The sequence below is a fragment of the Sinohyriopsis cumingii genome, unplaced genomic scaffold, assembly GCF_028554795.1.
Source record: "Sinohyriopsis cumingii isolate HCF-2022 unplaced genomic scaffold, ASM2855479v2 utg000349l, whole genome shotgun sequence".
NCBI lineage: Eukaryota > Metazoa > Mollusca > Bivalvia > Unionida > Unionidae > Sinohyriopsis > Sinohyriopsis cumingii.
Window position 1 is genome coordinate 4,584,008 of NW_028315889.1, and position 13,152 is coordinate 4,597,159.

Consider the following 13,152-nt stretch of genomic DNA (forward strand, 5'->3'; position numbering starts at 1 on the left):
TTACCTAGCTTGGGGATTGGTATTACTATGGCCTGTTTCCATTTGGTGGGTAGTTGGCCTTTATCCCATATCCTATTAAAGAGTTTGATTATGGCTATTGTTATATTGACAGGTAGTTTTTTGTATATAATGTAACCTAACTGATCCTTACCAGGGGATGTTTCGTTTTTGGATCGTAGGGCTATCTTCCATTCATGTACTGTGATGTCGCTATTTAGGTGAAATTCTTTTGTTCTTTGGTCTTGAAACATTTGAGGTTGGGTTCCCTCCATTAGTTTTTTGTGTTCTTGAAAGTTTTTGGTGTGATTATTGTTGCTACTCATGTTCGAAAAATGCTTCGCTAGGAGGTCTGCCTTATCTTTATTTGTTATGGCATTTTTAATTTTTGGGGCTGAGGTAGTTGCTTTCCCTTTTATGGCTTTTATCTTGTCCCATATTTGTTTTGAGTTTGATTTTAGACTCAGTTTAGAGCAAAAGGTTTGCCATAGATTAATTTTAGCAGTTTTTATAGTTTGTTTAGTGCTTTTTCTTTATCTTTATAATGCTGGAAGTAGATAGAATTTTTGGTGTATTTATATTTATTTAAGGCCCTTTTTTTTTTCTTTATGTGCTATAGTGCACTGTTTAGTCCACCATGGTACAGGGTTTTTATTTGAGATATTAGTTGTCTTTGGTATGCATCGGTTAGCTGCTTCTATAATTGTGTCTGTTATGTTATCATAATACATGTCAATACTTGGGCTTTCTAAGTTATCTGGATTTACTCTAGCTAGTAATAATTGGAATTGGTCCCAGTCTGCCTGTTGGTACCTCCATTTAGGTGGGGTTTCATTTGGAATGTGTTGAGTTTTTGTTTGAATATTGATTGTGATGGGAAAATGGTCACTTCCTAACGTATCTTCCTGATCCACCCACCAATTTGTGATTTGAGCCAGTTTTGGGGTAGTGATGGTTAGGTCTATGGCTGAGAGAGTGCCATCCTCAGGGTTTAATCTAGTGTTCGACCCGTCATTTAAGATGACCAGATTGTTCTCAGTTATCCATTTTTCAACCATTTTTCCTCTTTGATCTTTCTTTTTACCTCCCCATAATTCACTGTGTGCATTGAAGTCGCCACAGATCATTAGATTGTTGTTGTTGTTATTAGTGATTGCCTTTAGTGAGATTAGGTTGGTAGGGCAGAAGGTACCCCCTGGGTCGTATGCATTTATTATTTGAATGTTTGTGGTTCCTATATTTATCATTACTGACATTATTTCGATGCTATTATTGATGTTTAGGTTAGGGGGTACTTCTATTACTTCATAGTAGATTAGTGTATCTATTAAAAAGATTGCTAGTCCACCCCCTTTCTGCCCCATGGGTCTGTTTTTAAAGATTCCCTGGGTATAGCCTTGTAGTTTGGGCAGGCGTTTGTGTTCTTGTGTTATGAGGGTTTCCTGTAGGCAGATTACGTCTGGTTTTATGGCCGTATTATTCAGTTTGTTCTGCAGTTCTGATAGGTTTTTAAAGATTCCTCTGCAGTTCCATTGCCAGATGGTGATTTTATTATTTTTTGTACTATTCATTTTTGATGTTGTCTTTATCTGTTAGTCTTGTGGTCCAATCAGCTAGTATGGTGAAAATGGTTTTGAGGGATCTGATTATGCTACTGAGATCTTGCATTATGATTCTTGTTGTTAGGTTCATTACTTCCTGTATTAATTCTGTGTTGGGGTGTGTGTTAGATTTGGGGATGTTTGGGGTGACAGTTTTGTTTGTATCTGGAGTGTTATCAGGGTAGTCATGGTTTGTTACAATGTGGGTTGTAGTTTTTGGTTCTTTTGTTTCCTGATTCGAGGGTATGTTTTGCGGTGCAATGTTTTCCCTTCTGATTCTGCGTGGAGAGTTTTGGTGCTCAATGATTGTTTCAAAGGTAGATTTTGGTGTGTTGGGGTTGTTTTTACAAATAATGTTTTTGGCAGAATGGTAGGTGAGGTGTTTTTCGTTCATTAAGTCCACTATTTGTTTCTCTTTTATTGCAAATCTGCATTCTGCCGATCTAGGATAATGGTTTTCTTTACAGTTAGCACATTTTTGTTTAATTGTGTGGCATTCTCCTTTGTGTTGACCTCTGCAGTACTTACATCTTGGTTTGAATCTACATCTGAGGGCATAGTGTCCCCAGTGCAGACATTTGGTGCAAAATTTTGGCCTATTTATGTAGTTTTCCAGCTTATGGTACACTCCTGACTGTCCTAGTTTTATTATTGAGGGTATTGGCTCGGTAGCCTCTATAAATGCTTTGTTTGTTCCTTGTCCCTTGTGATTTTTAAGACGATATACTTTGGTGGTCTGTGTTCCATTTTTTCTGTGAGTTTATGAAGTAGGAGTTCATTGCTTATGTCCTTGTTGTATCCATTTAGTGCTATTACTTTTTTAAAGATAGTGGTTTTAGTGGGTTCAGCCAGATTAGTTGTGGTTTCACTATGTTTGGAGTTCGAAGTGACTCGTATTGCTGTGATAAATACAGCTTGTTTTCCTGTCAATACTGCTGTGATGAAAACATCTTGTTTTCATGTCTATATTAATGTGATGAAAACAACATTTGGTGCAGAGGATTACAGATGTACTCAAATGTCAAGTAAGCTTGAAAACTATCCAAGTCTTCATCACTGTCAATACCCAAGCAAAAATAAATTTCTAGTTATCATCTGCTCAGTTGCTTTCAATGTAGTCAGGGAAATGAACACCCATGCCTAAAATATAAATTTCTACTTATAAAAACTGTCTATATTTTCATCCAAATCAGCAGCTACATCACTGCAATCACTTGCCTCTTCAGCACTGTCTAACATTTTGTTTTTCATACATGAAAATTCAGTTTTTAAATAAATTTTCTATTAACTAGTTATCATCAGGTAAGTTATCAAAGTCATGATCAGCACTTTTTAAAACATTAATTTCTCCCACAAATTGCCTTTGTTTTCATCAAAATTGGCATCCACATTACTGACATCAATTGCCACTTCATTACTCTCTGCCATGTTTATCTTTACCTGTTAAAACTCATGTTTCGGATCAAATTATTTAACTAACACCTAAAAGGTCAATTTTCCAGATGAAAATGTCTATATTTTCAGCAATTCATCAAATACATCACTGCCATAACTTGCCTCTTCTTCAGTACCATCTACCATATATTTGTCTGCACAAACTAAACTTTTTAATCAAATTTTTGCCTTATTTTTGAGGGGAGGTAACTAAAGCTGTCACAGGATGATATAAGATGATCTACCCTTCTTTTTCAAATAAGTAAACATAAAATAATGACATATTACACAGTTAAATGTACACTTCTGTGAACAAACAAATGTAATTTTTATGCAAAAGTTCCTCCAGATATCTGCTATAGTGTCTCAACATTTTTATAACTTTAAAGTGTTGCCAAGAGTTGTGGAGCACTACCAAACAACCATGGAAGACGACTTAAATGATAAAGGGCTGAGCACCCATGTAGAAAAGAATAATCTCCTTGGACTGGGGACTAGTGCTAGAGGAGAAGATACAGCAACACAATAACAGCAGGCAGTGTATTACTGCTATAAACATGTTTTTCTGAATCAAACCATGATATATGATTATATTTTCTACTTTCTGACAAAACGTTCAAAAAAATAAGCTGGAATAGGGAATTTAGTCTTGTGGTTGAAGATGTAAGTGGTGATTTCACTTCATAAATTCATTTTAAAAGTTTGATTTGAGACAATCGAATCCCCATTCACATCCTGAAACCCTGATATAAAGACTGTTACTCAATATCTTCATACAGGTGTCTGCTTCAATCAATCTATTACATATTAAATTTCACTGAACATGAATTCCTGTCAATTTAGTACAAGGCTTTATTGTATCCTTCTGGTTATATTTTGCTTTTACCTTTAAATATCTGTACATGCATAGAGATAACCAATTGGTCAGCATTTTCTCTACAACAGACTCTGTCCTGAAATTATAATACATAATACATCAAATTAGTGAATGGTTACATCATTTAATATATAAATTTATTATTATTGTTATTATTATTATTATTATTATTATTATTATTATTGGCATTCTTTTTGTTGTTGTTTAAGAAAGACTAAATGCATGGGAACTATACTGTGTGTAGAGACATTCAAAAGTTATTTTCCATTCATATTCACTAGGAAGAAACTGCTTGACATTTTAAGCATTGTAAATATATTTGAAATTTAGTATATTATCTGTTAGGATGGCTCTATACCGTACCTTCGCAGCATTAATTTGGGATGTTTTCCATGGACATATTTCTCGACAAGGTCATTTAAGAGTACTTTCAGTAATCTGAAAAACAGCAAAATATATTGACATACATAAAAGCATTCAATTGATTGATTAAATAGTATCCAGGCTAGGCCTTAGGATGTGCAGGGCCCAAGACAGCGTGCGATCAGCGGGGCCCCAAGCAAAAAATTTGCATTGTGGAGTTGATTTCGTGAAAGCGCAGGGCTCAAGGCGGTTCATTCACCTTGCCCTAGGGCTGGACTTGATAGTATCTATACCACTCCCTCAGTAACTTGCATGTCTGCTTATAACACTGTGTCTGGATTACACTTTTTCTTAAAATAAAAAAGTAATTGGCCCCTATGTGATCAATGTAAAGAAAATTGTGATCAGAACTGTGAAATGAAACCTTGATATATCACTCAATGTATTATCCAAAATGCTGGTTATGTGCCTATAAAGTAAGAATCAACACTGACATTTGTAAGTTTTAATAAGAAATCCCATATTTTGTTATATTTTATTGGAAAATATATTTCTCAATACATTGTAAATAATAATATACGGTAAAATAGGGATCAGTGATCAATGACAAATTCTGATAATTGTCAGTATTGAACAAATATTCAACATTTAAATATGTTTTGTCAGGTAAAATTCATATTTTATTCTTATAATTTTGTTTAAATCTTAGCAGTATAATCACATCATGTTCCTTTCTTTTTAAAACATGAAAAAAAGTCAATTCACCATCACATCAATTCCCATGAGCAATTCTGTGAGAATCTAATTATGTACCAGCAACTTGAGGAACTGTTTGTTGCATTGTAAAATAAAAAACAGAAATCTCACATATCCAGTTTCTGGATTTTTGCATCATTATATGAAAACATGGAAAAACTTACTCTGTTGCATATTCCAAATTGTCTTGGTATATCACCATAATCAAAGATGCAACGTTGACCCTGAGAAATATAAATATATGAATTATTTTATAAAACAAAGACTGACTTGTTAAAACACAGAATTTTAATGGAGAGAGATATACACATATATATGCTAGCTGTATGAAAAAGGCTAACAAAATGCCACCAACTAAAGGCCACCAACTAAATGCCACCAACTTTATATGACAGTAAGAAATACAGCAAGTATTACAAACACTACTTAAAGCAATCAATGAACCTTGAAAGTGTACTGACATTTTTGCATCCTTTTTATAAGTGTTTTTGAGATGTGTGAAAATAATTATAGATAATAATTTTTTTATATAAATTTCTAAATTAAAATAATTTTGCAAATATTTCATGAAGAAATAATTATCTGTACCAAACTTAGAGGGTACAGTAATATTATTTCAACATAATTATAATATACATAGCATTACATAATACCAGCATTTTGTCTCTTTTTTATTGAAAACTATATTGCCAGTTTCAACATGAATTGTCTAAACCTTTAGTTAAAGTATTTTCCAATAAAATGTCCACTACAGAGGTCTGTATCCATAATCAGAATCATTGTATTCAACAAAATTATTGGTGTTCACAACAAAATTATTGGTGTTCACAACAAAAATTGCATGGATTCTAGCATCAAAATTTTGGCAAATTCAGAGAGGAATCTCCAATTGCAGAGATAATACTAGTAGAAGACAAGACCAAGAGCATGTCATAGCACATACACACTGCAACTAGAACACCCACTTGCTTATCAATTCATCCAACATGTCATATCACACACATTGCAACTAGAACACCCACTTGCTTATCAATTCATCCAACATGTCATAGCACACACACTGCAACTAGAACACCCACTTGCTTATCAATTCATCCAACATGTCATATCACACACATTGCAACTAGAACACCCACTTGCTTATCAATTCATCCAACATGTCATAGCACACACACTGCAACTAGAACACCCACTTGCTTATCAATTCATCCAACATGTCATATCACACACATTGCAACTAGAACACCCACTTGCTTATCAATTCATCCAACATGTCATAGCACACACACTGCAACTAGAACACCCACTTGCTTATCAGTTCATCCAACATGTGATATCACACACATTGCAACTAGAACACCCACTTGCTTATCAATTCATCCAACATGTCATATCACAATATTGCAACTAGCACACCCACTTGCTCATCAATTCATTCAATATGTCATATCACACACATTGCAAAAAGAAGACAACTTGCTTATCAATTAATAAAACATGTGATATCACACACATTGCAAAAAGAAACTGCTTGCTTATCAATTCATCCAACATGTAATTTTACACACATTGCAAAAAGAAGACAACTTGCTTATCAATTAATAAAACATGTGATATCACACACATTGCAAAAAGAAGATCACTTGCTAATGAATTCATCCAACATGTCATGTCACACACGTTGCAAAAAAAGACCACTTGCTTATGAACTGATCCAACATGTCATAACACACACACTGCAAAAAGAAGATCACTTGCTTATCAGTTCATCCAACATGACATATCACACACAATGCAAAAAGAAGACCACTTGCTTATCAATTCATCCAACATGTCATATCACACACTTTGAAAAGAGACAACTTGCTTATCAATTCATCCAACATGTAATTTTACACACATTACAAAAAGAAGACCCACTTGCTTATCATTTCATCCAACATGTCATATCAAACACAATGCAAAAAGAAGACCACTTGCTTATCAATTCATCCAACATGACATATCACACACTTTGAAAAGAGACAACTTGCTTATCAATTCATCCAACATGTAATTTTACACACATTACAAAAAGAAGACCCACCTGCTTATCATTTCATCCAACATGTCATATCATACACATTGCAAAAAGACCACTGATATGTCAGTGAATCCTTTCACCCCTAATAATTATCACTAAAAAATGTCAGAACTTGATTATTTACCATCAACTGTAATTGTAAAAGCTTTTTCAAAAGAAGAAAAATGTTTACAATTCAAGCTACTATGGTGCATAAGAAGGTTATAAACATAAGTATGTTCTTACCTGTCCTTAATACTGAAGTTCTTCTGGGCTTCTAGAGTACGTATAAACATCAACAAAAAGTATTTGGTGTTCAGCAGATGGTAAAAATGCTGTAAACCATGTTCACTAAATCTCACTTGGCCATTTTTAAACTGCAATATAAGTATGTGTTTTACATATGTAAGAAATGCATTTTTAGTAAATAGAATCATATAAATGTTACAAAAAAAACACATGCACCAGATTTTTCACAGTATCACGGATTATCATTACAAAGAATAAAATGTCCAACTTTCAAAAATGTGCTGCAATTTTTTGGATGACAAATTTTCATCTAAGATGCCATCCTATGAGCATGGTTATCCATAATACTAACATAAAGTTGTAGGCATCTATACAGCCTATTTGGAATGGATACAAGCATGGTTATCCATAATACTAACATAAAGTTGTAGGCATCTAAACAGCCTATTTGGAATGGATACAAGCATGGTTATCCATAATACTAACAAAGATGTAGGTATCTAAACAGCCTATTTGGAATGGATACAAGCATGGTTATCCATAATACTAACATAAAATTGTAGGCATCTAAACAGCCTATTTGGAATGGATACAAGCATGGTTATCCATAATTCTAACAAAGATGTAGGTATCTAAACAGCCTATTTGGAATGGATACAAGCATGGTTATCCATAATTCTAACAAAGATGTAGGTATCTAAACAACCTATTTGGAATGGATACAAGCATGGTTATCCATAATACTAACAAAGTTGTAGGTATCTAAACAGCCTATTTGGAATGGATACAAGCATGGTTATCCATAATACTAACATAAAGTTGTAGGCATCTAAACAGCCTATTTGGAATGGATACAAGCATGGTTATCCATAATACTAGCATAAAGTTGTAGGCATCTAAACAGCCTATTTGGAATGGATACAAGCATGGTTATCCATAATACTAACATAAAGTTGTAGGCATCTAAACAGCCTATTTGGAATGGATACAAGCATGGTTATCCATAATACTAACATAAAGTTGTAGGCATCTAAACAGCCTATTTGGAATGGATACAAGCATGGTTATCCATAATACTAACATAAAGTTGTAGGCATCTAAACAGCCTATTTGGAATGGATACAAGCATGGTTATCCATAATACTAACATAAAGTTGTAGGCATCTAAACAGCCTATTTGGAATGGATACAAGCATGGTTATCCATAATTCTAACAAAGATGTAGGTATCTAAACAGCCTATTTGGAATGGATACAAGCATGGTTATCCATAATACTAACATAATATTGTAAGTATCTAAACAGCCTATTTGGAATGGATACAAGCATGGTTATCCATAATACTAACAAAGATGTAGGTATCTAAACAGCCTATTTGGAATGGATACAAGCATGGTTATCCATAATACTAACATAAAGTTGTAGGCATCTAAACAGCCTATTTGGAATGGATACAAGCATGGTTATCCATAATACTAACATAAAGTTGTAGGCATCTAAACAGCCTATTTGGAACGGATACAAGCATGGTTATCCATAATACTAACATAAAGTTGTAGGCATCTAAACAGCCTATTTGGAATGGATACAAGCATGGTTATCCATAATACTAGCAAAGATGTAGGTATCTAAACAGCCTATTTGGAATGGATACAAGCATGGTTATCCATAATACTAACATAAAGTTGTAGGCATCTAAACAGCCTATTTGGAATGGATACAAGCATGGTTATCCATAATACTAACATAAAGTTGTAGGTATCTAAACAGCCTATTTGGAATGGATACAAGCATGGTTATCCATAATACTAACATAAAGTTGTAGGCATCTAAACAGCCTATTTGGAATGGATACAAGCATGGTTATCCATAATACTAACATAAAGTTGTAGGCATCTAAACAGCCTATTTGGAATGGATACAAGCATCTTCCCATGCAATCATACACAATAGACAGTCTGTTAGAAATAAGGGTACAGCAAGAAACCATTCCTTTAGTTCCAGATCATTTTTGACAATAATAGCAATCATAAACACTGGTCTTCCTCACAATTATATCTCCATTTTTCTTGTATCTTCATGCTGCCATTTACAGTCTAACTTAATGACTTCTTGTCACATACATTCTGGGTTTGTTTAATTAAGAAACTAAATTCTAAGTCAAGAAGTTGAAATACATTTCTATCCATCTATATCCTAATAAAAATGCATTCATTGATTTTCTGGAATTTGATCTACATAATTCATAGTGCAGCATTTTAAAAAAATTGCATTAATTCCATAAAATCCAGAATGGTTGGCATTCATACAGATCAAGGATTCTATCTTTGTGGTCTTAAAAGCATGTGACTTGATGGTTTGAAAGTATACTGACAATGTAAGTAATTCAAATCATGAAGAAGAGTACCATAAAAAGTAAATCACATGTTCAAAAGTCCTCTGAATCAACTGATTTCTTTATGACCCTAAGTACTAGCCATAAACAAAGTTAGTCAAGTAATTCACCCTAGATAAAAGTTAATATGCAAAACTCATATGACCTTGACCCCCAAATGGATAGACCTCTTCCTTATCAGCAAACACTAGATAAACTTTGGTCAAAGTGTGTGGTCTAGAACAAACATTTTCATGCAGTGGTCTTCTCTTTGTAACAGTGGTTTTGACTACTGAACCTCTGACTCCAAAATCAATATTCCTTTTTTTACCCATATGTAAGGCATCCACAGACTTTGAAGAAAGTACCTGGTTGAGAACTGGATCTTTGTGCAGAAAACATTCTTTTCATCCACAACAACTGTGACTTTGTACCTTTGGTCTCAAAATTAATAGGGAGCTGTGCTGGCTCAGTGGTTAGCATGGCTGACTCATGACCAAAAGAGTGCAAATTTGAATTCTACCATTGAACTAGTCTGGGTTGGTTACCATGGTGTCTCCTTGGGCATGGCACTTTACTCCAACTGTCTCTGCACTAAATAACCTACTTGTGTTGCTGTGCCATAAATCAACAAACCAAAGCAAACAAAAATCAGTATGCTTCTTCCTTATACCAAGTGAATGCAACAAACAAAGCTTAGTCAAGTCTGTGAATTAGAACTAACATTAACATGTGTAAAACAAGGATGAAAGTTCAAACATAGGTGAAAGTTTTCTGCAAAGAGATGGAATTTATTATCGGTGAAGTTGCCCAATTCATGCAACTCCACAGAATTTTCAGGGAAAGAGGTTCTAAAACCTTTAATGCAACAGTCAACATATTCAAAGTTACTTCATCAAATGTTACCATAATCCCAAATAAACATGTTCATATCACCATTTATTTAACTAAAATCTTTCAAATTTGGCCACATTGCCACCAAGGATTGTTTCCATAACCATTAAATACAGTAATGAATAGTGACAGTGCCTGCACAACAAGATTTTTATTTATACACACAACACTAATAACCAGTTTTGTAGTTATTATAAATACTAAATTATCATAAGCAATCTATAACTTCTGGTTGGTAGCCATGCTGTTTTATATCAGTAGAAGTCACTCAAAACTTTCAAAACAAGGGTTGAAAAATAAATGAAGGAGAAAGGTTGTGACAGAAGAATACCATTCAAAATTAGCTAAGTTAAGAAGGTTTAAAATTGCTAAAACCCTTGAGTTTCTGATGGGCTTGACTCATCCTGGGCCATCAAGAGGGCCTTAACGGGCACCCTTACCCCCAGCCTCAGGTTTTCCATATAATCATTTCTGACACTTTCAGCCAGGACAAAATATTCTCTTCTTTCAGTCACAGTGATCTTGACCTTTGACCTTTGATAGGATTCTTCTTTGCCATAAAATCATGGATGGATGAACATCATGACAATATATGCTACAGTACACATATCATGTTTTACAGATCGCCTACTTAATCCGGTGGACATGGACAAAGGGGCAGGGGATTAAGTGCCCACTTTGAGTAGTGGATTGAGTGGATTTTCCACTCGTGAAATCACTCAATCTAGCTGAAGTCCATCATAGATTCTATTGCAGCTGTAGTGGCTTTGATGGCACTCCTTGCTGATTCTATTTTATTGTCTCTGTGCATCAACACACTAAACAAACAGATGGGAGAAACCCCGACACCATAAATCCAACCATGGCAGATGCAAATTTAATACATTTATCTGTACAGTCGCAACAGTGGCAACATTTTTAGTTATAATTATATGCAGTGGTCAAGCATGAAATACATAAAGATGATTGTGAGTAACATAGGAAAAAATGAAGTTCTAAATTCATCACTAAAATGTTTCACATTAAGCACAGGTAACTCTGTTTCAGACCTAAACTACAACAAATCTTAATGTATACTATTTGTATGGCAAATGCCAGTACCTGCATCATTGGTGGATGTAGTATGATATGGTCAGATATCCCTGGAAACAGGACTTTAAATGTGTATGTATTATAGTCCCAGAATGGTATACCACCTGCTTCCAAGTCCCCTGTGAAATCTGTCATATCTGTCTGCAACTCTGCAAAGGCTGAAATTAAAAGGAAACACAATGTAGATGTGGTTAAACCAACTTTGCAAGTTTCCTTTTTTTCATGGATTTATTTACTGCAACTAAAGGCCAGAGATTCTGTTACACCAGTAGAATTTGTCTCTGTACCATAAAAAAATGAGAATGTTGATATTTGTGTACTGACAAGCTGTAAAATGTGTTTCCAGTCATAAAAATTCAATGTCTCAACATTAAAGTCTGTCCGGAGCCGATCTAGTCTTTTCATACAATTGTAGTCACATATCCCCATGACTTTAATCAATGACTGTCAACAACACCAGAATTAGATCTGGCTTATCTCTTAGATGGATTAAGATGGTATAATTGTATATATGGCACAATTCTGCCTCCAGAATTAAAAATAGACAACTTACAGTTAGGGCAGGAGTTCCTGAAGTTATCAAATTACTGAAACACAGTATTGGATTGCTGCTGCAACATAACAAGTGAGGGAGCTTTAAGTTCAGTTTCATCATGTATGGTTGCTGTCAAAACAATGCCTGAAGCCATCACAGAGATAAGTTGGACTCTCCTTCTGATGATGTGTCTGACTAATTGTTGGTGCATGAATCCATACAAATTAAAGCAACCCTATTCCTGCTTCATAGATGTCAATCCAAGCTTTTTGTTTGAAACAAATTACATGTAACCACATCTCTCTTTGCTGTGCTTTGGACTTTTCAGTTTTCTATTTATGGATGACCGTAACTCATATGATCTTATAAGCCAGGCTGAAGTTGAAGGCTGTCTTCAGTTTTCTCCATTGCAGAGGATAATGTCATGCTGTGTACTGAAGTATTTCATCAAATGTGAAACAAATGAATAATAATACTAATAATGAATAATAATACTAATAATGAATAATAATGCTAATAATGAATAATAATGCTAATAATGAATAATAATACTAATAATGAATAATAATACTAATAATGAATAATAATGCTAATCACATTGCATTTTAAATTTATTCAATGCTGGTTTCAGAACTTTCATCACTTGTATATGTTTAATTCACGCTATTATTTAATATTCTGATCATGTTTGACAGAGTTCATAATGAATTCATATGAGAATAAAATAGTCTCTGAAATTATTTAAAACAATAATGGTATTTAAAATTATCAAGATAAGTGAAAGATGCATTGTAATTGTTTTTTCCACCAATATTCGTTCCCTTTCAGACTATTTAAACCAAAAATTTAAACCAAATGCTAAATTAATAGCAAATGTGAATCAATTTTTTGTCATTGTATTCCATTATCAACTATATTT

At 34.0% G+C, this 13,152-nt stretch overlaps 1 protein-coding gene across 1 annotated transcript in view; it reads right to left on the reverse strand.

Annotated features, from left to right (window-relative positions):
- LOC149774348 (plexin-B-like) overlaps nt 1-13,152 on the reverse strand; it is a 253,049-nt gene that overhangs the window by 55,775 nt on the left and 184,122 nt on the right. Inside the window, exons 22-26 of the mRNA XM_089945411.1 lie at nt 11,708-11,856; nt 7,337-7,467; nt 5,193-5,252; nt 4,273-4,347; nt 3,919-3,985 (exon numbers count right to left, since the gene is read on the reverse strand). Of these exons, the coding sequence (XP_089801537.1) occupies nt 3,919-3,985; nt 4,273-4,347; nt 5,193-5,252; nt 7,337-7,467; nt 11,708-11,856 (482 nt within the window). The remainder of the gene's footprint in view (nt 1-3,918; nt 3,986-4,272; nt 4,348-5,192; nt 5,253-7,336; nt 7,468-11,707; nt 11,857-13,152) is intronic.